The 27,849-nt window shown below is 36.2% G+C and overlaps 1 protein-coding gene and 1 long non-coding RNA gene across 6 annotated transcripts in view; one reads left to right on the top strand and one right to left on the bottom strand.

Moving 5' to 3' along the window:
• Positions 1–1,527: 1,527 nt before the first annotated feature.
• LOC122091201 lies at positions 1,528–2,830 on the bottom strand. The gene is made up of 2 exons (XR_006143843.1): positions 2,564–2,830; positions 1,528–2,373 (listed from the first exon to the last, which is right to left on the bottom strand). It is a non-coding gene; the product is annotated as an uncharacterized LOC122091201 (long non-coding RNA).
• Positions 2,831–6,520: 3,690 nt separating this feature from the next.
• LOC122091687 (SWR1-complex protein 4-like) overlaps positions 6,521–27,849 on the top strand; it is a 23,615-nt gene continuing 2,286 nt past the window's right edge. For 4 of the 5 annotated variants that reach the window (XM_042661750.1, XM_042661747.1, XM_042661749.1 and 1 more), the window contains exons 1-12: positions 6,523–6,998; positions 7,080–7,169; positions 16,892–16,957; positions 17,068–17,127; positions 17,288–17,344; positions 19,716–19,845; positions 20,158–20,225; positions 20,356–20,448; positions 20,631–20,678; positions 25,604–25,780; positions 26,056–26,166; positions 27,664–27,759. In XM_042661750.1, coding sequence (XP_042517684.1) covers positions 6,885–6,998; positions 7,080–7,169; positions 16,892–16,957; positions 17,068–17,127; positions 17,288–17,344; positions 19,716–19,845; positions 20,158–20,225; positions 20,356–20,448; positions 20,631–20,678; positions 25,604–25,780; positions 26,056–26,166; positions 27,664–27,759 — 1,110 coding nt within the window. In that variant the 5' untranslated portion in view covers positions 6,523–6,884. Of the gene's footprint in view, positions 6,999–7,079; positions 7,170–16,891; positions 16,958–17,067; positions 17,128–17,287; positions 17,349–19,715; positions 19,846–20,157; positions 20,226–20,355; positions 20,449–20,630; positions 20,679–25,603; positions 25,781–26,055; positions 26,167–27,663; positions 27,760–27,849 lie in introns of all 5 variants that reach the window. The other variant, XM_042661751.1, reaches the window with a different exon arrangement.

The following is a 27,849-nucleotide window of genomic DNA, read 5'->3' as shown; positions in this document are numbered from 1 at the left end:
CAACCGCACCATGAGAAGGAGATTGACGAAAGATTTGCAGCAACCAACAGACAAGGCCAAAGCCCATCCACCCAGTGGACACCATCATTTCCTTTTGTCTTCAAAGATTATTTGCAGATCTATCTTTTTCCACGTTCCCAGTCAAAACCTTATGCCACCTAACAGTCTTATTACCCTCTTTCCCCTCTCGTCTCTCCTTTTTTGTTGGTCAATTCCTGAGCAATGGAGATGATATTTTCACACTAACACCATTATCTAAGTACTTGGCACTCAAGCTTTCTTAATGAGTAAAAACAGTGAAGCCTTAATATTGCTCAGGTTGGCTGTTGGCATATTATGTTATCGTTAGCTTCATCTCCCTTTCAAAGATTTTAGTACGTTCATGCCCATACCGTTCAGTATGGCCTGGCATGTATTCTTTGCCATTATGATGTCACTTGTTTGGGTCCCCATTCACTTTCATAGTTGCATTTAAAAAGAGAATAAACGAAAAGGTAGAAAGAAGACGACAAGAGAAAATTCCCTCTCTCTCTCTCTCTCAATAGTGGGTTCACCAAAAATTGCAAAATTTTCAACCCAAAAAGTTCAAACTATGTGGAGGGATTCTCATGTATATAAATGGGATTATAGAAGGTAATTAAATAGCTGGTGTGGGATTACACTCAATACTCTCCTCCACATGTGATAGAACTCTTAACACCGTGTAAAAATTTCAAACCAAAAGTCCGAACTAGTAAATGGAGGAACTTCTAGAGTCCCAAGTGTGTAAGGAAATTGTAGGCTTATTAGTAGTCAATGTGAGATTAAAATGCAGTGTAGTAATACTCACTTTGATGCCATACAAAATTTTCAATCCGAAAATTCCAACTAATAGGTGGAGGAACTCCCAAAGTTAGAGGTGTATGAGGATGTTGTAAACTAATTAGTAGTTGAGGTTAGATCAGGTTCACGTATGAGATGTCCTGGCATTTGGAATCCTTTAAATGCAGAGAGACTTGGTGGCTTTTCCAAGACCAGAAGCGTAACCTAATTTGGTCTCTTAATAGCTAGTGTGGGATTAATTCTCAATACTCTCATCAGGCACATGTGGCAATATTTGCTCTCGTTACCATATAAAATTTTCAACTTAAAAGTTCAAACTAATAGATCAAGAAATTTCCAAATGTATACATAAAATTTGGTATATATTAATCAGGAGTTTGGATCAGGTCCTCTTACGAAAACCATTCTCGTGCTTACTGTGTCTGATTCACTTATGAAATCCACTAAATCTCTTTTTTACAACATGTCTTTTCATCGTATAAAATTCAAGTGTCAATCAGAAATTGTACCCACTAGCTCGAATAATTCTTGTACGAGTACCTGATCCAAACTTATTATGAGACCAAACTCCCAACAACCACAAAAGTTTGTTACTATTCAGTATGCGGAAAATTTCATCTTTGTAAATATGATAAAACTGATAAAAGTGCTAATTAATTAGTAATTAGGAGAAGAGAGAGAGAGAGAGAGAGAGAGAGAGAGAGAGAGAGAGAACGAGCAATAATACAGTGGGAATTGTTGTACATTGGATAAGTCACGAGGGGACTCCTCAGACATCTGAAAGAATATCTATCTGTCTCTATTATTTCATCAGACAGAAGACATATAAAAAAACAAAACTAATGTCTGCAGACGCATATTTCTGGGCATATAATACAAAGAACACACAAAGCCCTAAAAATGAACCAAAGCAAAGTCTGAAATTGTAAGAAATTTTGGAAAGATAGAGAAAAACAAGGCCATCTTCTCTATTGTGCTTTTTTCCTCAATACTCTCAATGAACAGTCTTATAGTCTCATCACCTTCTGTTTTTTCCTTCCACTTTCATTCAGAACTCTGTTCAAATCTCCAGGATTTACCTTTCTTCAAGATCCAGTAGTGGCAAAGTAGACTTCAAGTAGACAAATTGGTTTCTTTTAAGGAAAAAAAAAAAAAAGCTCAAGAGGGATAGACAAGAAGAGAGAAGGTGAGTTGGGTTGTAATAAGGAGCCTTTAACAAAATGAGAAACGAAGATAATAGATGTAAGGTTGGGTCTTACAAGGTCAAGAAAAGGTCTTACAAGGTCAAGAAGACGATAACGGAGAAAGAAGGAAGGAGAAGAAGGGGGCTCATTAGAAAAAGAAAGAAAAAAAAAAAAAAAAAAAAAGCTCAGGTAGGATAGCACCAAATCAAGATGACCAAATCTCTATAACCGAAAAGTCCATCTCTGCAATAAGAAACCAAAAGTTCATGAAGATCTCATCCACGAAGTTTCCATTCCTGCAGAAGGTCCCCACACTTGAAGCCTTAAACCCATTCATGATAATGGATTCTTGGGTAAATGGGCTAACCTAAAATAAAAAAACAGATAAGTCAGTTCAGAGAAAATTAACTACAGAACTGAAAGATCTGCAAAAGAGAGAAAAAGAACAAAAGAACATGTAAATGGAAACTTTACAAAGAAACTATCAACTTTTTTGCTTTCTTTAAGTTCAAAAATATAAGCAGGAACCACTACATCTAAGCCTCCTAATTAATTACCTTATATGAAATTCTCTTCTGGTTTTTTCTTTGCAACCCTGAAGTACTCCTTGCCCTCTCCTCCATAAATTATAGGCATACATACACAGATACAAGAGGAAGGAAGAGAGAGAAAGAGAGGCAGAGAACTGAAGAAAGAGAGAGAGAGAGAGACTGAACCGAAGAAGAGGACTCGAGTCTCAAAGGGAGGCTGAAAGCGAGGAAGTAAGTGGAAGAGGAGGACAGGTTTAAGAATAGAAGGTGAGGCTCGGGGAAACCCCGGCTGGACCAGAGAAAGCGACGGGTCTAAGGACCAGAGGGGATTGAAGGGAATGTAAAACCGAACCACCTGACGTCATCACGTGCACTCGAGCGGATTACCCGCTGAGTTAGGCTGACCGCTGACCGCTGACCTTGTGCGTGTGTGTGTGCGTTTGTATTCTGATGGACTGATGGGATTAGGAGCAGACAGAATAACGGTCAGTCAATAAGCCAGGTTGTGTTCTGCCCTGCCTTTGGCCTACCCCTTTCTCAATTATTTCTTTTTGGTCTTTTCCCTTTGCCATTTTCTACTTTAACTTGATGGGCCTAACTGGGCCGCTCATACTTTTATGTTCTTGTGAAGAGTGAACCAATCGTTACACGTGTCCATAGTCACTAGTGGCCCTATAAGCACAGAGAGAAAAGTTGCTAGGGTTTGAAAACCCGAGATTGGGATTCAGATGTGTTTCTTACCATGTGGGCCCCTAATAGATGAAACCGATTTTCACGTCGTGATTAGTGTAGAATATGAGATTCTCTCTCCCCTCTATTGTGTTGATGTCAAAAACCCTCTTTCAATAATATAATGCATTTTCTTTTAGGGAGAAGGTTCTTAGAGGAATCAGCATAAAAAGTCACCAAATAAGAGCAACAACATGGTTTTATACAAAGTGGACATTAAGGTTATTTTATGTGAGAAGAAGAAAGTGAGAATTCTAGTCTATCCTCCGCGTTTGGCTCTTGATGACCTTTTTCCTTTCCTCTTTTCCTACCTTTTACCAAATCTTTCCTTAATCAATCAAGGACCCAACCTTTATGCTCGGGCCATGTACATATACAGTAATGTCCTCAACCATTGGATAGGGGTGGGGAGATAGAAGTATTATTAAAGTCCCCTCTCTCCACCATGGTTGAAGGCATAACCATAACCATAAATGGTCATGCACAAAACTTTTTCCCATTAATCAATGAGTTTTATATTTATTAATTTGATTCTTTGCGATGGTAAGGTCACATCTTTTGCACAAGCACATAAGGCAGTACAAATAGGAAAATGCAATATAAAAATCTAACCCAATGTCATTTGTCAAAAGAACTCTTCATGTCGTTAAGACAAAAATGTCCATAGAGACATCTCCCGATGAATAATGTAGTTTACAATTTGGATGATTGGATGATCGATGTTGGCATTATAATTATATATATATATATAGGCATTATAATTATATATATATAAGATAAAGGAGAGGTTTTTTTGAGCGAGTCATTCGGAGTGCCCTAGTGAGGTGCAATAAATTGATATTGTATATAAGAGGGCAACAAGGTAATTTCATATGAGGAGGAGAGAGAGAGATGCACAACCGCTTAGAGAACTTTTTCCCACAAGATAAATAGCTAGAGTTCCTGTGGGCTCACTTTTTAAACTTATATTCATCTTTCTATTGGAATGAAATTAGGTCAATGACACTACAAAAAAAAAATGATCAATGAAATGAGGGTTTGCTCCTTTATCAAATGGATAGGATGTGACCTTCTGTATTTATATTGACACGTGACAATAAAACATAACTCTCTGAGTGCATATAATACTGGCATCTATCAACAATGATTTTGAGTAATTATAAGATTTTCAACATTTTATTTTGTCACTCGAAAATCTTCATTAATACTAAAACTTAACGTGTGAGTAGAAGACCTCCATATCTATCAATCAAGATAAATTTAATTTTATCCAATATTATTCATGGTATAACTTGAAACACTAATAGCAAGAATCCACCTCCATCTTTATGCCCATCAATTTTCTAGTCTATGACTGTTACACTAATATCAAAATATTTATCTATAATTTGATAAACAATATCAGTATAGTGTACGTGTGTGTATGTGTAACCCTAAGAAGCGGCGGTTGATTGGTTTATTGAATTGAATATAAATTAAGGATTAATAAATACTAACAAAGCACAATAATAATAGCAAACCAGCCATAAATAAACTTTTTTAAGCAGTGGCATAGGGAATAGAAGCTTATGGGCGCGCGGCCAGTGTGGGACACCTACCATAGGAAGAAGTCTTATTATGTTCAGTCTCCCATGATACATATTTATGGTCGATGGTTTAAAGCATTAATTAAAGCACGTGGATTGGCCAGAGTTTTCTTCATCTAAAGATACTTTGATCTTGAAATCTTTTGAGCATCTTTTTGATAGGATTCTCTATATGTATTGGAAATTCAAAGCTGAAAGATCATGCCTGGTGTCCCCCTTCTTCCCCCACCGCCTTTAAATATGAATAAAATGTGTATAATATGTATTATTCTTATTATATATGTTTTATTCGGATCTATTCTATTGATATAATAAATCACATTCAAACACAAAACCATAACACATGGTTTGCATCGCTACTTGAAATTTCACATATGAAAACTCTTCATACGATTTTAGCATTTTTGCAATAGGTTCTTTCCACACGTACAATTTTGTGTTCCATTTAATAAAAGCTTTTCCAATATTAATGGATTTTTCACAATACATTAATCACCATACTGACTACGAGAATGATTTAAAAAATAAAGAGGAAAAAGATTATGAGAAGGACAGAGATGAAGAGAATAGAGATAGAAAGAGAGAGTGCTACTCTACTCACCACGATAGACTCAAGGAACCTTTTCTCCCTTGAGAAAATACACACTAAGTATCATAGTTTAAGATGTCATACTTAATATTGGGATTGAAAAGGTTGATGTCAATCCAATCTCAATCAAGATCAGTTTAGAACGGATAAAAATACCCTTGGTTGTCCTTAAAAAAATCAAGCGATATGGTATCGAACAAAAAACAAGATTGGGCAAGGAAGATATCGATCCAATATCACCAATTCATGCTAATCCAATTTGAATTTTCTCCAAAATCTCCCCACCTTTGAGAGGATCTTAATCCCATCAATCTTTGACAGTCTAATCTATCAAATTGTTTATGCTTTTTCTAAAGCAATCATTCAAACAAAGAAAAAAAAAGTTGAGATAAGTTTATATTAAATAATTATTTATGTTGTTTTATATGAGAGTTGGTTAATACTAAATAAAAAAAAAAATGTCTACGTCTTTACAAAGTTGAATGGTTCTCATTTAACTCCGGTATGACACGATCCATGCGATTGTGGAGTCAGTATGGACCAGTGGGACTAGTCAAGCCAAAGGCCTGGATACGAATCGTTAGCCAAAAAAAAAAAAAAAAAAAAAAAAAAAGAGAAAGTACTCTATGCTTAGAAACATATGATTTTGTTTTATTTTAAAAGAGAGAAAAATATATAAAACAATGAGTGTATCAAGCCATACCCTATATTGTGAGTTCGAGTAACCATTGCTTATGAATTTTGTTTTTTTTCAAAGAGAGAAAAGGCTGGGACGTTATTTGGCTATTGGGGTGCCGATATGTGTCATTCACTCTCCATCTCCTTTCGGAATGACCCCCATACCCCTTGCATCCTAGCCCTCTTAATGGTTGAACCATTAACTCCATGAAAGCTAGCTGTGCTCAACCCTTTTATTTTTTATTTTTTGTAATGATAGTAGATTTTTGAATGTGACATCGTTTATGAAATAAAAAAAAAAAGTTTTTTGTTGAAATTTTTAATGAAATCATTGAAGAACCATATAAGCAAACGATTCGATTTTAGTTTTATTATATGAAACCATTTAATAAACGGTTGGTTTTGGTTTCTACCGTTAAAACACCCTCATGCAGTCTCATACTCTCATGGACTTTCTGGTCGAGCCGTCGAGGCATATGAAAGCTATTAATCCTTCCTAATTTGGAATGCTTGATCGGCGTGGCCCGCCGGTCTGGATCGTTGGCCTACTCAAACAGTGAAAGCGTCCTTCCTTCCCTCCCATACAGTGTGAGAGAACTGACTACTCGCAGGGAAAACTATTGCGATCTGCAGAAGCTCGTAATTTGATTTTTGATCGGATTTCGTTGCGAATGGAACGAGGAAGATAGCAATTTCATCTGCGGACGTTGTGAACTTTAAACGAAGAGAGAGGAAAAAACAAGAAAACCCTAAGTTTCGCCATCGAATGGATGCGAAGGACATTCTAGGTTTGTCCAAAACCTCTTTCTCTGCTCCTCAGGAGAAGAAACCTCGTCCGCAGAAGGATTCTCAGAGAAAACCAGATGGCATTTCTCGAGAGGTATTAATTCTCATCATTTTTTTGCTTTAAATTCCTCGTTGCTTCTCAAATTTTAACTATTTTAGGGTTTCCGAATTTCAGGTCTATGCGCTTACAGGTGGTTTGGCACCACTCATGCCTTCTGTCGACGTCTCTCACTTGAAACGACAATCTCAGCCGGACAATGAAAAGGTGAGACCTCCTCAACAAATTCCATTTGAGTTCTCGTTTTTATGTTTTTATTCGTGCTGAATATTTGGAGAGTTATGGCCCTTGCTAGTTGCTAAAACTATAGGTTTCTGGATGAGTTTATGAAATTTTTGCTGAAATTAGAGTTCGGAAAAGGAAGAATAGGGCTCTATGTTGGGTAATTGTATTACAATTCTTACAAAAATAAAACAAATTGCAATACAAAGCTTTTGCAGTAGAAACTACTATGATGTTGTAGTATTGATCCTTGGCTGAAATGAGACGGGGATAAACTTCAAATAGATGTTGAATCACCACCACAGCAACTGAAGAAGCTTCGATCAGAATTGATGTTGAGTCACACTTGTAGTGCTGCCTTTAAGGTAATTGATGCCCTCTACTGCCAAGAGTTGTTCTGCATCTCTACCTCCAAGATAAAACAACCTTCCACTAGAAGACGAGACAGTTCTTCTAGTCCCTTCTAGGAGCAAAAAGCTACAGCACAGCAACACCCGCTAACCTTACACAAGAATTAGAGAAAATAAAAGGAAGAGAAAGACTTTTATGATTGCAAAGAGTAGAACTAGATGGAGTGTCAATGTGTAAATGTGTGTCTGCAAGGTATTTGGTTGGGTTTATATAGACCCAAAACCGACCATTGCACCCTCTTGGATTCCCCAAGAGTAACCTCCAACTAATGACAAGTTAATTGGAGAATAATGTCATATGGACATGAATTGGGAATTAATTCAATAAATTGAATTAATTCCAATAAATTTCTTAGCCCACCTCCCCACTCATGGTAATGGCCAAGAATGAAATTTAGAGCTCTCATAGGGTGTTTTTGACAATTTTCTAGCCCACCTCCCCACTCATGGTAGTGACCATGAATGGACTTTAGGGCACCCACATAATGATATTGACCATTTATCTCAATTTGGCAATAACCTATGGCATGAATTAAGAATTAATTTCATAAATGAAATTAATCCCAATCAATTCTCTTCGCCCACCTCGCCACTCATGGTAATGGCCATGAATGGAATTTAGGGCACCCATAGGGTGTTATTGACCATTTTTCCACTACCTTGACCCTAAGGGTCCCACACCATTACAAGTCATAAAACACAAAAGAAAAACCTCATTTTGAAACTTAATTATAATAAAATAAATATAAATTCTAACAATCCCCCATAAGTTTCAAATGACATGAACTGTATTAGACACTATAGGACGTATCGTTGTAGGTGTCTTTCGAACTTGAACCTACAATAGGTCTAATGAGTCTCATTACGGAGTACGGGTAGAGTCAGACTCCTTGAACCTTTCCTTATTAGTGTAGCTGACTGATCCATCAACCACATCTCATAAGTCGACTTTTTGAGCTACCCATCATATAATCACTTTGGACTTTTGAACCGGCCATGTCCCTTATCTTGGACTCATGAATGTTTAGAGAACTTGCCTATAAGTTCTCATTGGCGGCAGCCACACCCCCTACATCCACTTAGGTTAGTCCCCGATGTGCACCACAATTAACACACCCCCACATTTCCTAAGATTAGACTAATTAAGAGCTTTACCGCTCAACCTTTCTCCTTGTGGTGGTACTACTATCACCATCTACATCTTGGAATGAATACTTAAATAAGCAGTAGTACTGAGCTGGTCACCCATGATTTCGTTTGTATCCCTTGAACCTAATTCAGGCATTAAGCCTCTTCACATAAGTAGGGTGTCCATCATATGACCTAAGGATTAGGCATCAACCCCATTCCTGTAGATGCACTACACAAGTTCTTGACAGACATAGGCTTTGTGAACATGTCAGCTTGGTTACTTTCTGACTTCACATAATCGATAGCCATCATTCATTCATCTATGTACTGTCTCACAAGATTATGTCTTAGGTGTATATGCCTCCTTTTACCATTGTATATCCGGTTCTTGGCTAGATGTATAGCCGCTTGATTATCACAATGTAGTGATATCGATGGCGCCGATTGTTGCCACAATGGAATATCCGCCATTAAGTTTCTAAGCCATTTGGCTTTCGTTCCCGTATTTTCTAAGGCTATGAACTCAGCTTCCATTGTAGAGCATGTCTCACAAGATTGCTTTGTGGACTTCCATGAGATAACATCGCCTGCTAGGGTAAATACATACCCATTAGTAGCTAAGGACTCGTTTGTATCCGAGATCCAATTTGCATCGCAGTACCCTTCCAACACCTCTGGTTTACCACTATAGTACAAACTATAGTTTATAGTGCCTTTTAGGTACCTCAGCAACCTATCAATCGCACTTCAATGCTCCTTACTTGGATTGTGTGTATGTTGACTCAACTTTCCTACCGCAAGGGCAATATTAGGACGCTTACAATTCATTAGATATGTGACTGAACCAATAATTTGAGCATACCTTTTTTGATTCACCAGTTCACCCAAGTTTTTTTTTCAAATGACATCCTATTTCAAAAGGTGTTTTAACTGCTGAAACTTCATGGTACCCATACTTTTTAAGTATATTTTCTACATAATGGGCTTAGGATAGTGAAATATTATTCTCTTGCTTGATGATCTTGATCCCAAGGATCATATCAACATTTCCTAAGTCATTTGTGTCAAAATTAGACTTCAAAAGTTTCTTAGCTTGATTAACTATTTCCAAGTTTATTCCCATTATCAGCATATCATCTACATATAGTAGTATGAATATGCCCTTACTACCATGAAACCTGCTATATAAACACCTTTTAGCATCGTTCACAACGAAACCATTTGAAATTAGAACTTTGTCTAATTTTTCATGCCATTGTTTTGGCCCCTACTTCAATCCATATAAAGATTTCCGAAACTTAACTTTTTGCTCTTGTCCATTTACAACACAACCTTCTGGTTGCTTTATGTAAATTTCCTCCTCTAAGTCCCCATTTAGAAATGCCGTTTTCACATCCATTTGATGGATGACTAGATTATGTATTGACGCCAATGCTAACATAACCCTTACTGTGGCAATTCTAGAGACTGGGGCAAATGTGTCAAAGTAATCAATGTCAGGCTTTTGCCTAAACCCCTTCACTACAAGTCTAGCCTTGAAACGATCAAGTGACCCATCACTTTTTAGTTTCTTTCGAAATATCCACTTGGTTTCCAAAGTTTTGGAACCAATTGGTAAATTTACTAATTCCCAAGTATTATTCTCCAAGATTGAATCTAGTTCACTCTTGATTGCCTCTTTCCAAAAGACGGCATCCGATGATGTAATAGCCTCTTTGTATGTAAGAGGATCTTTGTCTACTAGATAGACAAGCCACTCATCATTCGAATATTTGGGTCTTTTTAGTCGCTTGCTCATCCTTAGTTGACTTCCATCATCATTACCTAATTCTTAATTGGTAACCCTTTCATTTGACTCCATTTCCTCATAAGTCAATTGACTATCCTTACTTGTAGGTAAGTTGGACTTAAAGGGAAATATATTTTCAAAGAACTCAACATCTCTTGATTCTATGATGCTATTTGTTTCAATAACATCATCCATGGCGTTAATCACCATGACCCGGTATGCAGTACTATTTGTAGCATATCTCAAAAACACACAATCACATGTTTTTGGCCCCAATTTTCTTTTCTTGGTATCCGGTAATAATACCTTAGCCAAACAGCCTTAGTGTTTTAGACTTGGTTTTCTTTCAAACCATTTCTCAAATGGAATCATACCAGTCTTGTTATGTGGTATTCTATTTGATAGATAACATGCCGTTAGCATGGCTTCCCCCCACATATCAAGTGGTACACTTGAACTCAATAACATAGAGTTCATCATCTCTTTAAGAGATCTATTTTTCTTTTCGGCAACCCCATTGGATTCCGGTTGATAGGGAGCGGTTGTCTCATGGATAATTCCATTTTCCTTATAAAACTTTTCAATGTTAAAATACTCAGTCCCTCTATCGGTTCTAAGTCTTTTAACCTTCTTGTCAAGTTGATTTTCAACTTCCGTTTTGTAAGATATAAATGCCTTTCCGGCCTCATCCTTTGATTTAAGTAAATAAATCATGGTATACCTAGAGTGATCATCTACGAAGATTATGACATAGTTGTTTCCTCCCCTAGACTCATATGACTTATAGTTACTCAAGTTACTATGGATCAATTCTAAGAGATCACTCTTTCTATCCACAGTTTTATGAGGCTTTTTGGTTAACTTTGCCTCTACACAAGTTGTACACTTGTTCACAGGGGGTTCCACCTTATTGGTGATCATGTCTAACTTGCATAGTTTGGTGATATACTTCACACTACTATGACCTAACCTACCATGCCACAAATCAAAAGAATTAGTAGGGACAACAATGTGAGCAGAAGAAGTACTAGCTTTCTCAATTACAATATTTTCAACGCTTAGTACAAATAACCCCTCACTAAGGTATCCCTTCCCCACAAATACATTGTTCATAGTGATAACCGCTTTATCACTCTCAAAAACTAATTTCATTCCTACTTTATTAAGTAAAGGAACTGAAATTAAATTGCGCCTAATGTCCGGCACATGGAGGACATTGGTGAGAACCATAGTTTTCCCTGAAGTGAGCTTTAACACTACCTTTCCTTTTCCCATAATAGGGGCACTTGGGGAATTTCCCATGAATACATTTTCGTCTCTCATACTCATGGAATAAGAAGAGAACATCTTCAGATCACCACAAATATGTCTTGTAGCACCGGTATCCAATACCCAATCCTTTGATTTTTCAACCAAATTTGCTTCTGTGACCATAGCTACAAAGACGTTGTCTTCAACTAGGTTCACATTTTCAGATTTTTTCTTCTTGAATCGGCAATCTTTCTTGAAGTGCCCTGGCTTACTGCACACATAACAAGTGAGTTTCTTCTTCTTAAAAGAAGGCTCATCATTGTATTGACGGTTCTTCCTTTTCTTGTCATGTTTGTTGGTTTCTACCAAATTCGCTTTTAAATGTTTCTCCCCAAGGTCTTTTTCACCATTGTCTTTGTTCCGGTTCTTTTCCTCAATTTTGATCCTTACAACCAACTGGTCCAAAGTCAACTCCATCTTCTTGTGTTTCATTGACAACTTGAAAGCATCCCAAGAAGATGGAAGCTTTTCAATTAAGGCACCGGTCACAAATTCTTCTGGTAGAACCATTTTTTCCTTTGCTAGCTTTCTAACCAAGATTTGAAATTGATCAATTTGGTTTGAAATGGTGTCACTATCTTTCATAGTAAAATTTAGAAAGTTAGCCACCAAGTACTTCTTTGAGCCAGCATCCTCAAGAGAGTACTTATTCACCAAAGCATTCCAAATCGAATATGCATACTCCAATGAACTATACACATGGTATAGGTCATTGGATAATGCATTCAAGATCCGATTTTTGCATTGGTAATCCGCTTGAATCCAAGCCACCCTTTTGCCCTCTTTTACAGGATCATTGCTTTTTTTCTGGCATGGGTTCAGTCAAGGCAAATACCACCACAATTTGGGCTAATGCAAACAACATCATTTGCCTCCACCGTTTGAAGTTTTGACCTCCAAACTGCTCAATTTTGTCAAATTCAGTGACAATCCTCATCTTACCCAAATCCAGGATAAGATCAGTTGCCGACAGGATAACATTGGTGGGAATTGAATTAATGGCAGGTAAATGAAGAACCCCCTTACCATTGTGGCTAACGTGAAACCCACCTCCTTGGTTGTTGATTGTTCCTTTAACATTGATGTTTGAGGGATCTCCTCCGTTGGTAGTTCCATCTACGGCATTGTTGTTTGAAGCATCACATATGATAGTGATTGAATGACCACCATTGTTGTTGGAGTCATTACCTCTGTTAAGGCTTGCATCTCCAAGATCAGCCATGGGATCTTACAATTATCAATTACCTTAAACTTGTTGGGTAATTGTATTACAATTTCTTACAAAAATAAAACAAATTGCAATACAAAGCTTTTGCAGTAGAACCTACTATGATGTTGTAGTATTGATCCTTGGTTGAAATGAGAGGGGGATACACTTCAAATAGATGTTGAATCACCACCACAGCAACTGAAGAAGCTTCGATCAGAATTGAGGTTGAGTCACACTTGTAGTGCTGCCTTTAAGGTAATTGATGCCCTCTACTGCCAAGAGTCGTTCTGCATCTCTACCTCCAAGATAAAACAACCTTCTACTAGAAGATGAGACAGTTCTTCTAGTCCCTTCTAGGAGCAAAAAGCTACAGCACAACAACCCCCCTCTAACCTTACACAAGACTTAGAGAAAATAAAAGGAAGAGAAAGACTTGTATGATTGCAAATAGTAGAAATAGATGAAGTGCCAATGTGTACCAATGTGTAAATGTGTGTCTCTGCAAGGTATTTGGTTGGATTTATATAGACCCAAAGCCAACCCTTGCACCTTCTTGGATTCCCCAAGAGTAACCTCCAACTAATGGCAAGTTAATTGGAGAATAATGTCATATGGACATGAATTGGGAATTAATTCAATAAATTGAATTAATCCCAATCAATTCCTTAGCAGCCCACCTCCCCACTCATGGTAATGGCCATGAATGAAATTTAGAGCTCTCATAGGGTGTCATTGACAATTTTCTAGCCCACCTCCCCACTCATGGTAGTGACCATGAATGGACTTTAGGGCACCCACATAATGATATTGGCCATTTACCTCCATTTGGCAATAACCTATGGCATGAATTAAGAATTAATTTCATAAATGAAATTATTCCCAATCAATTCTCTTTGCCCACCTCTCCACTCATGGTAATGGGCATGAATGGAATTTAGGGCACCCATAGGGTGTTATTGACCCTTTTTCCACTACCTTGATCCTAAGGGTCCCACACCATTACAAGTCATAAAACACAAAAGAAAAACCTCATTTTGAAACTTAATTATAATAAAATAAATATAAATTCTAACACTCTATGATTTTAAGCTGGGTAACGCCCAAAATGTGGGTGGTCTTGTACATCGTATTGTGATTATGCAGCCACGTGGGTTAATCTGTTTTGTTTATGTCTCATTGTATTTGTTACTGTGGTGAAGGGCTATCTAACCAATTCAGTGATGATGTTCTTCAAGTTCAGCAGTGACCATACTTACAAGGCACATTCTATTCAATCTGGCCAGTCTAGCTAGTTGATAACAGTGGATAATAATTCGCTAGGTTACATTTTGTGATTGCAGTGGTGCTGCAATCAAGTTCATTGATAGATTAGAATATTAGAAAATCCACACAATGCATGCCAGGTGACAAAAGACTTACATTAATCAACTAATGAGAGTTATGATACTTTGTTATAAGATTGAAAACTGGAAAACTAAAATTTTTAATCTCTCGAATTCAGGCATACAACTTTCAGAATCTAGAACCCAATGCTATGATTATCAATTTTACAAAAAACCTAGTCAAGGAAAGCCTCACACAAAATCTAAAAGAGCTTCTCTTCTCACAAACACAACTAATAATAATAATAATAATAATAATAATAATAATAATAATGATAGTAAATAACAATCTTAACTCTTAAGCCATTAGTTTTGGCCTTTTAAGGCATGAATTTGTATTGAATCCAACTAGCCTTCCGAAAATGAACTGAGTATTGAACTGCTAATGGAATTCAACCCTATTGTGAAGAAGATGCTTACTCAATGATCTCCACCTTGAATTGCTTGCTGAACTTTCAATATCGATTGTTGTTGACATCCCTCCTATGTCTTCTCCAGGATATGAATCTTGTCTTACGTGTACAACTCTTTTGATATTTCTTATATTCTTTTTGAACCATTTTGGAGGTAACCAGGCACATGCCATCCTTTACCTAAGACCAGGGCATCAGCCATTAGGTAGGTTGCTCCTTGCTGTGCTGAGAATAACCTTGCTTGAACACCCCAAGCAGGCATCATTAGTGCTTCATGTGTTACACAGGCTTAACTCCTTTGGACTCGATTCTAACATGCCCAAGCAACCGTTGATGCTGGAGCATCGAAAGCATCAAATTGTCCATTAAATTGGATGCCAAAGCTGTTCAGAATCCCTATATTTCATCCAAGAGAATAGGAGCCCATCTGTATCTTTCTGTGAATTTTCCATCCATTGGGATTTGATCCAATGGAGGAGACTAGCATTGAGAGGAGCTTGTGGTTGGAAGCACGAGGAGGAGTGCTAAATTGATGCATGACTCCTTTATTGTTCTGTTCTGCAGCATTTCTAGTTGTTGAATCACTGGACTAGACCATTAGAAGCTTTTCAACTTGTGAACCTCTCTGTAAATCACAACCGAGCCTTAACTAACTGATACACCAGCATACCTCTCGAACAAGTTTCTTTCAGTAACTCTACACATATGAAATCGTCATCACTCTTCAATAAGAAATCTAAGCAGCAAGCTGTAATATCTATTCTAGGAGTATTCTAGGCTCCTAATGAGTGAAAGATCAGTAATCACACTTGCTAGTAAAATGTAATGTAAAAGAAGAAGAAAAATCAGAAACATACCAGAAGGCAAGAGATAATGGTTTGACTAGAACCCTAAGTCCATGGTGTTATGAATAAATGGTTTAAAGTATCTCCGATACTGATACGATACCCTCCGATACGTATCTTAAATTTAGTCGACCGATACAATACACACCGATACGAGACATGGAATTTTTAATATCCTTTGGTATCGATATATGTCCTACGATACATACCAATATGCACTGATACATCACCGATACACACCAATGCAATACGATATGTACCGATACTCTATGGAAATATAAAATCGAGGTGAAATGTACGTTTCGATATGTATCGATCGTATCGATGATTATCGGTACATATCGGTGTGTACCGATACAGTGCGCTACGGTCATATAATAGCCAAGATGTGTATTTTTTCAGAAAAAAATGATTTTTTGAGGGGTTTTTGTTCCAAAGTTGCTGCCAGCCATATTTCTCTTTAACTAAACTGGAATCAAGGTTGGAAACAAGGATTTTACATTTATGGGACAACTACAAACCTTGAATTCTTAGTGCAATACCCACAATTTAATGTTTATGCATAATACATGTTATCAATAGATTTTTTTAACAATTTTTTTATGCAAAAGTATTTAAAAAAGTGTTTCTTATACATTTATATGCTTATCTTTAGCATATCTTAGTGTATCTCCGATACGATACGATACCCTCCGATACGTATCTTAATTTTGGCCGACCGATACGGTGACCGATACCGATACTTTAATCCTCTTATGATACATGTTCATAACCATACGAGTTTAAACCGGATTTCAAAGAGTCCATATCTGTCAGGCTTGCACCCCCAAGTATTTAGCCATTTAAAGCATTCCTGATCCTACACAGTGCCCCATAGGCCTGTTTTAACGAGTATATTGTTTTGGAGAGAAATTTGTAGTGATGGTTATCCTGAAAAAACCCATATATCAGATGCTTCATATCATGCTATTGGTTTGGTTTTGTTAACATCTTCTATATGAAGTCATCTGTTTGGGCAGTCATGGTTGATTACCTAAACGTCAGTGTCAAAATGTGAGTGGCTTGACCATATTTATGTTTGCACTTTCTTTGGTGTGTTGTGGTTCCATTAATGATATTTCTCTAGTATTAGGGATCCCTTCTTGTTGGAGCTAGATAGGCTGTTTCTGGCAATCTTTTATTTGACTTTGAAGTTAATTTAAGATTATTCATGCAGATTACTTGGAGGTGGCTTCCTTTCACATCTTCAGCTCGAACAGATAACTTGCAGCTTTATCATTGGGTATCCTCATTCACCACTTCACAACAATAAAAGCATATATTTGACAATGGTCTGTTTGGCGGGCTTCTTGAATTTGCTTGATCAATTACTGATCTTATTTCTTTTTGCAGGTCAGAATCGTAAACGATGTTCCACCTACTGGTGACTATTCTTTTGCCAAGTATAACAAGGTTTCGAATTTGTTTGTTTATTTGCATTTTTTATTTTTATTTTTTCGTTTTTTTCTTTTCTTGTTTAAAATTTTCGTATAAAGTTTATTTCCATAGTTTGAATTCAGAATTACATGTTCTCTTTGTCCATGAAGGTAAATTTGTTATTTTATGTGTGCAGTCTGTAGACATTGTCAAATACACTGAAGAGGAGTATGAAAAGTATTTGACTGATCCTGTAGGTACAAATTAAATTTGCAATATTTCATTTTTATGCAAGACCCCACATTGCAATATGGATATTCAATTTGATTCAATTCCTTTAAAATTTCAGAGAGGAAAACCCAAAAGCATATACCGGCATAATTAGATTTATGAATGATCTCTCTGAAGTTTTGTCTGGTTATTGCAAATTCACATCATGCTTTGTGCATTATTTATTGCAATAAAGAAATTCATGGAAAAAAAAATGAAGAAAAGTTTCCTGATCTATTGGGTTTGGAATGTGGGTCTAGTGAATTTTCTTTCTGAATGTTTCTCCATGTTCTGCTCACTAATTGGAAGTTCAATAGAACCATTTTAGGCCATTAGTTGTCAGCACCAATTTTTTATGCTATTACGATACCAATTTGCTCCTGTTGCTTTGAGACACCCCTAGATTCTATTTTTTTGGCCAGCTAAATCTACATGATCTTGACAGACTATTTTATTTTAAAGTTAGAAACATCTGCAGAGTAACAGTCTATGATCTTGACACACTATTTTGTTCTAAAATGAGAAACATCTGCAGGGTAACAATCTATGTAACCCGGACTCGTTGAACATCTTTGTATGTGCAGACATGGATTTGTCCATGAATGTTTGATGGACTTGGGGGGGGGGGAGAGGAGGCTAATGTTCTACCGTAAAAAAGAAATAAAAATAAAAAGAGAAACAACAAAAGCCGAAGAATGGAGGGGACTGGGAAGCAGTGTAGCAGGCTCTCCTTCTTTATTTGTGTGTGAAAAAAAGAGAGGAACTCACTGTTGTTATGCTAGTCATTTGGGAGTTGCCACTGCAAACTTTTTATCCACTGCAAGCCTTCTATTCACCACTCTCGGCATCAACAAAACAATGGAAAACCCATAGGCTGTAGAGAAATGAAAGGGAAAAAACTTTTAACTTTCTTCTTTCTATTAGCAATTTTACCCTCTTTTTATTTTTACTTTTCTCTGCCCCTTCCCTCTCTACCCCTAGGGTCTATTCTTACATAATTAGGCCCTTTCAGAAACCTCGATTTTGGAATCTTCAACGATGATTGTTATTTAATGTACTTTTTGGGGCCATTTGATCTGTTTTAGGACTTTATTCTTCAGGTTATTTGGAATACCCAGTGTTCCCCGTGTGTCCAGCTCTAAAGAAAAAAGAAGAAAATTTCTGCCTGCAAAATTATTTTTATGATATAAAATAGGTAAAATAACTAAGGCCCTCTTTGGTATCATTTTTCTTTTTGATTTTTATTCACAAAAACGGTTTTGGTTGCATTTGGTATCATTTATGGAGCTTGTTTCTATTTAAAAAAAAATTGATAAAACACAAAAACCAAAAATAGATCAAGAGTAATTTGTGTTATGGCCAAAATTGATTTTTGGTTATTTTTGTGGGAACTTTAATGAGCACATGCGTAAATTCCTAATATGGAGGGGTAGAGTAGTCATTTGCTTTGTAATTAGAAATCCGAGCCTCTTGCCCCCTCTTCTTCAGTCTAAAGTGGAGAAAGAGTTATAAGGAAGATGGGTGAAGGGAACATCTCTTCACCAATTTTTCAAAAAACTATTTTGCTTATAGGGATACCAAACTATTTTTCACAAAAAAATCCTATTTATCAAGTAGTTACCAAATCATTTTTATGTTTTGATAAAAAATGGTTTTCATTAATGATTTGTGTTAAATAGGTAAAAATAAAAAAGAAAAATGATACCAAAGAGGGCCTAATAGAATATCTGAAAATATAAAAAATGTACGATGCCCCGAATCCTATTTTTTCGAGATTCACTGAGTTTGACACCCTGTGTCTATGTCGGACTCTGACATTCATGCCCTCATTCTGGTAATATAGGTAACAATTTTACTTAAAATTCTCAACCCCTCTATTTCATTTTGCTGCTGTCTAATGATTACTACTGATGCTAATAAAGTAACAGTGCAAAGGCTGGTTTCTAGAGCATGTTAAGCTTTTGATTCGATTGTTCATTTCATAGTGGGTCATTAATATGGCTGGTTTCATTGTTAAATGGGCTGACATTTTATGGCCGTATTTCTATCATAGACAATAGCAACACATGTAAAAGACAATGATCTTACGAATTCATATTTATTGGTTATTGTGCTCCCTTGATATACCATTGAGTTGCTGCTCATTTGTCCTTGCTGCGATATTAATAATCCCTTCTGTCTTGATTTAGAATGCCCTTTTGCTACTTAATTTACTTATCACCAAGTGACTGCAGTCATTGCTTCAAAGTTTTGGTTGACAGTTTTGATGCAAATCATTGAATGCTTGAATGTTGGTGCCTTCCCCATGGCCTATCATCATGAACTGATTACCTTCTTCCTTTGTCTGTGCTTAGATGTGGACCAAAGAAGAGACAGATAAACTATTTGACTTGTGTGAAAGGTTTGATCTACGTTTCATTGTTATAGCTGACAGGTTCCCTTCATCTCGAACTGTGGAAGAGTTGAAGGATCGCTATTATTCTGGTATTTATTTTATTGTATGATTATTATGTGCTGTTTATATTTTTCTATAAAGAGTATGTTTAAAGCTCCACCATTGTAAACTATGTCAAAAGGGTCTTTTGGTACAAAATTATCTGTTCTGGCCTTTGAGGTGTAGCCGTCTAGGCCTTTAGCTGTTGTAGCCGTCTCTTCCCCAGGCTTCTGCCTATTCTTTTGTAGAAATGATCTTCTAATGCTTCCGCTTTGTTGTCTTGATGATTATCGTAGTTCTGTTCAAGCAAAGATTTGTTGTTTATGGACCACGTTTTTAACAATTCTTGTTTGCTTATACAGTATCTCGAGAAATTTTGCTTGCTAGAGCTGCTTCTTCTGCTGATGTCGCTGGACACCCTCTTGTTAAGGTGTGGCAGAAACACCTCTGTACATAATAAGTGCTTCTGTATTTTCTATCAAGTTAAGCCACTGAAATATGAGTTCAGTTATCTTACTATTGTTTGTCATTGGGGGGCTTTGCTTTTCTCATTTATGTAGGAACCGTACAATGTCGAACAAGAAATTGAGCGCAAGCGTGCACTGTCAATGGTTCTCTCTCAAACAAAGCAGCAAGAACGCAAGGATGCCGAGGTATAAATTTGTTGTCTTACTTTGGATCAATGGATTTGTTTTTTGTGAATGCTGCAAATTGCTTCATGCTCATGATGCCTATGACCTATGGTCACAAGTGAATTTGGAGATGAGGATATTTTCCCCCTTTTCTTCTTATTTTACTTTTCATCATATGTTGTTCTGTGTTCTTTCAACCTCAGGTTCTTGCTGAAGCAAAGCGAATAACAGAGTCACGCATGATTGATAAGGTAAGAGTGCTGAATTAGCTGCTACTTTGTGTCATTTTAGGTACCTGGTGAGTATTTTCTTTATGATTTCAAGGGGAATTAAGTGGTCTTAAGATATGCTAGATTAATTACAAATGATCTGAACATACTTCCATAAATTGTTTTCTAAATATTAACCCGGAGTTTAACTTCGAACTTCAGAACTGAAATTGTTTTCCCCTTTGGGCTGCAGTTTATGTCACAATCAAGGTTCACGGTATTGGGTTTCGACCTCTGGGGGGACCGAAATTTCGGTGGAAACATGGGAAATTTCGAGGATACCGGGGAATTTTTCCCAGTATGGTGGAAACTTAGGTTTCGACCCCCAAACAGTGTTTTTTTGTCTGATTTTTTGTGTACAGCCTATTTTAAACATTTCTGACACATTCACATCATTAGTTTCATTAAAAAAAACACATAAAGTCTTACTTGTGTCATTGTGTGATGAACCAAAGGTTTGATGATCATTACGCTGACTTGTTGGCTTAAATTCTGAAACTTTACTACATAATGACTATATAAAGTCTACAATCTACATCAAAACATAAGACATAATCCAAATGATCCAAAATAGATAAAAATATTACATCATCAACAGTTATCTATCAACACTGAACAGTAGTGACTCAATTACCCATCACTCGAAAGTAGTGACTCAATTCCAAGTAGAATGTCTAGGCGGTTCCATCCAAGTAGTGACTCACTACCTTCAAGGCACGCATGTTATCTTTTCTAACATTATTTAGTAAGCTATATATACCTTATATCATAAAAAATCAACATTAAGCCACGTCAAGTCATTAAAATCAACATTTAGCCACATCAAATCATAAAAAAATCAACATTAAGTCACATAAGTTATAAATAATCAACATTTAGAGAAATGCTTTTGTTCTATAGTAAGTTTGACTAGTCAAATGATTTTTATTTTTACATGAGACTTTTTGTATTAGGTATAACATAAAAACTAGCTTTCCAACAAGTCTAAGATTACTTAAATCTGAGTTGTAATGACATAGTTATGTTCCAGTCAAACTTATTTTAAAGTGTACGAATGCTATTAAAATTGTCTGAATGAAAATAATTTTAGGGACATCAAAACAAAAGATTATTTTACCGGACTTTTGATTTTTAGCAATGTTTTAACATTGTAGGATTTATAAAATTTTCATAATTGAGAAAAAACCCCAACATTTAAAAGTTGAAAATCGCCCCTATAACCAAAATCCAGTTTTTGTTCTTAGACTGGGGGGTTGACTCTTTATCCTTTAGGAATTTGATTTTTAAACTATTTTTATTAGATTCAAATAAGGGGTATTTCCTTATTTATGGATAATATCTTAAGTAAATGAAATAACAACTATAAAAACCATTTACTTAATTGATGTTTGGCATAAATAAGTGCCAAAAAATGAAAATCCCCACTGTTTCCTGAGTTTCCCACACTTAGGAGCAAGGATTAAAGTATCGGTATCGGTCGCCGTATCGGTCGGTCAAAATTAAGATACGTATTAGAGGGTATCGTATCGTATCGGAGATACGCTAAGATACGCACATAAATGGATAGGAAACACATTTTTATACACTTTTGCATAAAAAAACAGTTAAAAAAAGCTATATATAACATGTAGAATGCATAAATACTTAAGTAGAGGGTATCGTATTGATGTCAAACATGCTCTTCACAGTGCCTCCAATATCTACACTTGGACGACTTCTAGAGCCAGAACATTGTTCATAAATCATCGGGCTACCATGCCTAGGTCCTACAGATTGACTTCTTCTTAGTTGTTCTGCTATCCATTGTTTTTCTTTTGCTTCCTCCCTTGAAATATGCATCGCTCGTGCAAGTTGTTGATCTTCATCCTCTGCCTCCATATCAGATCCTTCATAATCCTCATGATCCCTTAGATTTTCAACCAATCTATCATCTTCTTCAACAGCTTTCTTTGCTTTATCTCTGCTTCCCCTGAAGTGCTTCCTCATTGCTTTGCTTATTTCATCTGGGCACTTGTTACATTTGGCAACATTAGAAAATCTTCCAGCCAAATATTATTTATGTCTGGTAATTCCACCTCCTACGTGGATAGTATCACAGTAATTGCATTTTGTACACAACCTATTGCCTAGTACTTTCTCGGCTGTAGCCCATCCAATATCCTTAGTCCATTCTTTAGGCGTCATCTTCCTACAAAGATACATAATGAATCTTAATATGCATATTTATTGATTTAGTATTTAGTACATAATAGCATTTTTTTAGAAACTAAAATGAGATGCATCCAAAGAAAAAAAAAGATTTTTTTGTATTTTTCCAAATTTACATAAACTTGAAATGCACACTTTTTTTGGAAAAAATTGTGCATCTAATTTTACATCATGGTCATTGGCCAAGTGAATTATATATATATTTTTTAAACTAAAATGAACTGAATTTTATAAAAAATTTGTATTTTTTTTAGTATTTTTCTTATTTTTTAATTAATTTTCGAAATTAAAAAAAGTAAAAAATACAAACTATTTAGAAAAATTAAAATTTTTTATAGAAGTTTTAGATTAAATATTTTTAAAGAACATATAAGAAATCAACAAAGTGTGGACCAATATATTTGAGTAGATCTAAAAAATAAAAAAAATTTGAAACCCACTTTTTTGGGGAAAAAATGTGGGTTTCATTTGAAATCATGTATTTAGTAATTATAAGCTATGACATTATTTTTAAGAGTTGAATGAACTAAATTTTCTAAAAAAAAATAATAATTTGGGATTTTAAAAAAAAAATTTTAATTTCGAATAAAAAAAATTAGGAAAATATATTTTTTTGAGAAAAATCAAAATTTTTCATGGAAGTTGTAGAACACTTATTTTTACATAACATAAAATATCTAAACATTTTTAACCATTGAGCATGAGTAGATCTAAGAAATTTGAAAAAAATTGAAACCCTCATTTTCTCTTGAAAAAAGTGTGTAAATCCTTATAAATCCAATGATTTCATGTAATAATGATGCACAAAATGTGATTCTAAGTATGATGAACCTTAGATTTGTAAAAAAACTTGAAAATCTAAGGATAAAGTTGAAAAAAGTGAGTAAAGATTCAAGAACTTACTATTCAAAATTTTCAACTTTCAAGTTCAAGGTTCTTCTTGGACTATTTTTTCTCCTTCTTTGAACCATTCACTTCCACAATGTTTCTTTTAATCTACCATTTGAGTCTCCAAAAAGGTGTGTGAATCAAAGGGGAAGAAAGAAAAGAAATATAGAAAACTGTTGGTGAGAGTTTGAAGTGTTTGTTTCAAACAACAAAAGGCACATTCACACTTAAGTAGCCGTATCGTACTGTATTGGTATGATACGATTCGATACTGTACGATACAGTCGATACGTACCAATACTCACTGGAATTTTCATATTTTCAAAAGTTCGTATCGCAGAGTATCGTACGTATCGGTACCGATATGGTACGGCACGATACGGTACTACCGATACGTCGATACACAAAAGAGGGCCCAAAATTCCCTGTAGCGTATCGGTATGTATTTTTCCGATGCCTACCGATACCGATACGTATCGGCCTATACGGCACGATACGCACTGATACTTAAAACCATGCTTAGGAGAAAAAATGCACAAAGAGAAGGTCGAAATTTCCCATGTTTCGGAAAACATGGGAAACCTAGTCGAAACCTGTCGAAACAAGGTCAAAATAGGTGATTTTTTAAAATCCCCTAAGGTTTCGTTTCGACCTGGGTCAATACCTGCAAAACATGCGAAATTTCGCATGTTTCGCTCGAGTTCTCGAACCATGGTCACAATGGCAAACATGAGTAGGTCCATGTGATAAGAGTACCCAACACTCATCTCATTGGTCAAATTTCTGCTCAAAACATGTAGGGTAACAGTGTTAAAATTGAATTTGAAGTGACAAAATATATCATAATTGCCCGCCGGAATACTTTATGGTGGAATGGATTGGGCTTAAATTTGACGGATGAGATCGAGGATTCAAAACTTTGAATTGGAGCATGGATTGTGGGCGATGGATTCTGATTTGAATCAGCCTGGATCAGCTCTTCCATCCAGAAAATGGGATTGCTATGACGGGGCGGGGGGGGGGGGGGGATGTAGATTGTAGATCTCCCAGTTTTGGAGTTTTTGGCTCAATAAACTTGGAGATCATGGCTAGATCTGTATTTTTAGGTGTTTTTGGTGGCCAAGTGATGGCCCAAAAAATGAAACAATGATTTTGGTCACTTCAGTTTTCCTTGTGGAGAATTGATTGAAATCGGGCTTGGGAACCAAGGATTTAAGTTTGAATCGGCTGATTCTCTAAGATAATTCAAACTTTTGAAACCATGGATGAGATGGTATGGATTCATCTATCACATGGACCCACTTACACCATTCAATTTCCTTCCATATGCCAAGAAGTGTGACCTTGTTAAAATACATATATTAAAAGCTTTGTGACATTAAGATTTCCCTCTCCACCTCCCCAGTTCAGGTTGTTGGTTTAAATTAATTTTTACTAGCACTATTAGGAGAAAGGGAAAATATTTAATTTTTACTGGATTATTTTTAAGTTTCTAATTTTGTTGAATAGATTTAATCTCGTAAAGATGTCCTTTGAATTATTATTTATGGGGTTTGTGGAATTTCCTCTGATTTTTCAGTTCTTTTTCTTTGCACTCGGTTTTTAAATGTGCCTGAAACCTGGACCTTAAATCCAGTGTGTTCTTATCCTACTTTAGAGGAGCTTCTAGGGGCTATTTGCACTTAGTAACTTCTTATTTCTTAGTGATGGATGTTAGATTTGATCTGGTTTGGGGTTGCTATATTCTTCTTTTTCTCTCTTATTGTATCTTCTGATAAATAATTGTCTTTTTTTTTTAATTGTTCTTGTAGGGTGCTGAAGAAGCTGAGTTGCACGCGACATCCACTGTTGGTGCAGAAAATGCAGAAAGGGCTATTGTCGATGTTGAATCTGTGTCACCATCTTCCAACAATCAGCTTCCAACTGCAGTTGTTGCACCTCCAACAGCAACTGGTGATGGTACTTCTACTCCATCATCTCTTCGCTTGGTAAGCCTGGAAAATCAGTTTCCATTTATGGTTTCTCAAATTCACTTGAATTTTAAGTTTCAATTCTTTGTTGCCCTTTGTTCCTTTCCCCTTCATTTTCATAATATTATTCTCTGACAAAGCTTGAAGTGGATGGTTTTCCCACTCATAAGATTTGTTCATATAAGTTTTTAATTTTAATGAGCTGCTATCTTTTCTCATTTTATTTATTTTAAATTATTGGTAATGCACCTGTGACGTCTTCTACATGTCTAGCTGACGTGGAAAATTTTCAGCTTCGGGTGTATTTGAGAACCGATGCGCTTGATCAAATGGTGCAAGCTGCAAGCTCATCTGCTGGACTTCGAACAGTCAAGAGGGTTGAGCAGACTTTACAAGATCTTGGGGTTTGTTTTTCTTTGCCTTCCAAAAGTATATTTTACTTCATAATCATGTTTCTATCTTTCAGCCTCTCCGCCTCTCCTGCAATGCAGGGGGTAAGGCTGCTTACATTTGCCCCTCTCAGATCGTGCAGTAGTGGGAGCCTCATGCACTAGGTTGCTCTTTTAATCATGTTTCTATCTTTCAAGAAGTATTTTGCAGATGATGGCTTCAGTTTTGCATGCTTCCTTTGTCTAAATGTACCATTGTCTGTTTGGGATTTTTTTTTTTGGGTTTCTTGCTGGTTCCTATTTGCCCCCCTTACCCCTTTAGGTTTTAGTGCATTCAATTTGTTGTAATGCTAGCAGGGCTATGGTATTTGACATAATGGTCATGATGCAGGTCAAAGTTGGGATGATTTGATTTTTTGAGTATAGGTTCTGCTTCTAGGTTTGGTGTATGGAAATACACAAGTTGTGGCTGCAGCCTCAGTTCTTCAGATAACTTTTGCCATGGTTTAGGGTTCTTAAAAGGGCAAGGAGAAATTATTTCTTGGGTTTACAGAAATCAAGGCAGACCCTACGTGCTTTGCACTCCCTAAAGTCGCATTACATCAGTGCTTAGCTATCGAAAAAAGTGGAAAAAAAGGGAAAAGAATCCTCACTTCAAATACTAAAGTGCCTACCCAAGTAACCACCGCACTAGTGGACGACCCAGAAAAGACCAAAAGTTTAGAAATCTTGTATTATCCTATCTTATGAGTAACACAAGTTGGTGGCTAAAAGTGATATGACTTTAACCACATTAGCCACTCACATGATTGAGTGCTCTGGCAGTTGTGAACTCCAGTATCTCTCTCCCTCCTCCCCCTAAAGAATAGAGAACAAATTAACTTTCTAGCAGATTGATCATGAATGCCAATGTTTGGCACATGGTATGACTGAGGGGTAAGTGTCCTTATGGCATAGTAAGAAGGGCAGAAGACAGAAGTACAAACCTATGGGCTTTGAGCTCATAGAGATGAGTGATTTTATTTTTATTTATTTCTGTGAATGGACCTTTTGATTTTTCCATGTCAGACAATCATCTCAGAACAGCTCCGGAGGTGCATGTTTTGCAGACATACGAAAGCACCTTTAGCTTTCTTTTCTCCCTTTTTTTTATTTTTTATTTTTATAATTATTATTTAATGTGATTTGAAAAGTCACATGTTGCACTTTTGGAAATCAGCCTCTTAGTGTCTTTTTGATTGGGATCCCAGACCTTATAACTGTTTCCATAATGGGGTTGGCTTATTGAACCTGTGTTGGGAATTTCTGGTTTGTCTTTTTAAATGTGTAGTCATTATTGCTTACTGATGTTGTTGTTGCTTACTGTCTTAGACTGAAAATGGTGCACTTTGTCTACAATACTTCTCATAATCATATCAGATGTTATGTATTTATTGGTTGATTTTATGATTCCTTGGCTGTGTGGACAAATACATGTTTGTCTTTATTCGGCAAATAGTGCTTCTTTTACAGGTTAATGTAAAACCAAAAGTTCCAACAAAATCTGTTTGCGCTGAACATCTTGAGTTAAGGAAGGAGATACTAACTCTCCTTAATCTCCAGAAACAGGTACCTCTTATTTCATTTTTATTTAAGCTTTGGATGTTTCCTGCTCTATTACAGCACCTTTTTATTTTATTTATTTTTTTTTTGGGGGGG

Source organism: Macadamia integrifolia, chromosome 10 (assembly GCF_013358625.1).
Source record: "Macadamia integrifolia cultivar HAES 741 chromosome 10, SCU_Mint_v3, whole genome shotgun sequence".
In the NCBI taxonomy this organism is placed as follows: Eukaryota; Viridiplantae; Streptophyta; class Magnoliopsida; order Proteales; family Proteaceae; genus Macadamia; species Macadamia integrifolia.
This window is presented reverse-complemented; position numbering and strand designations above follow the sequence as displayed.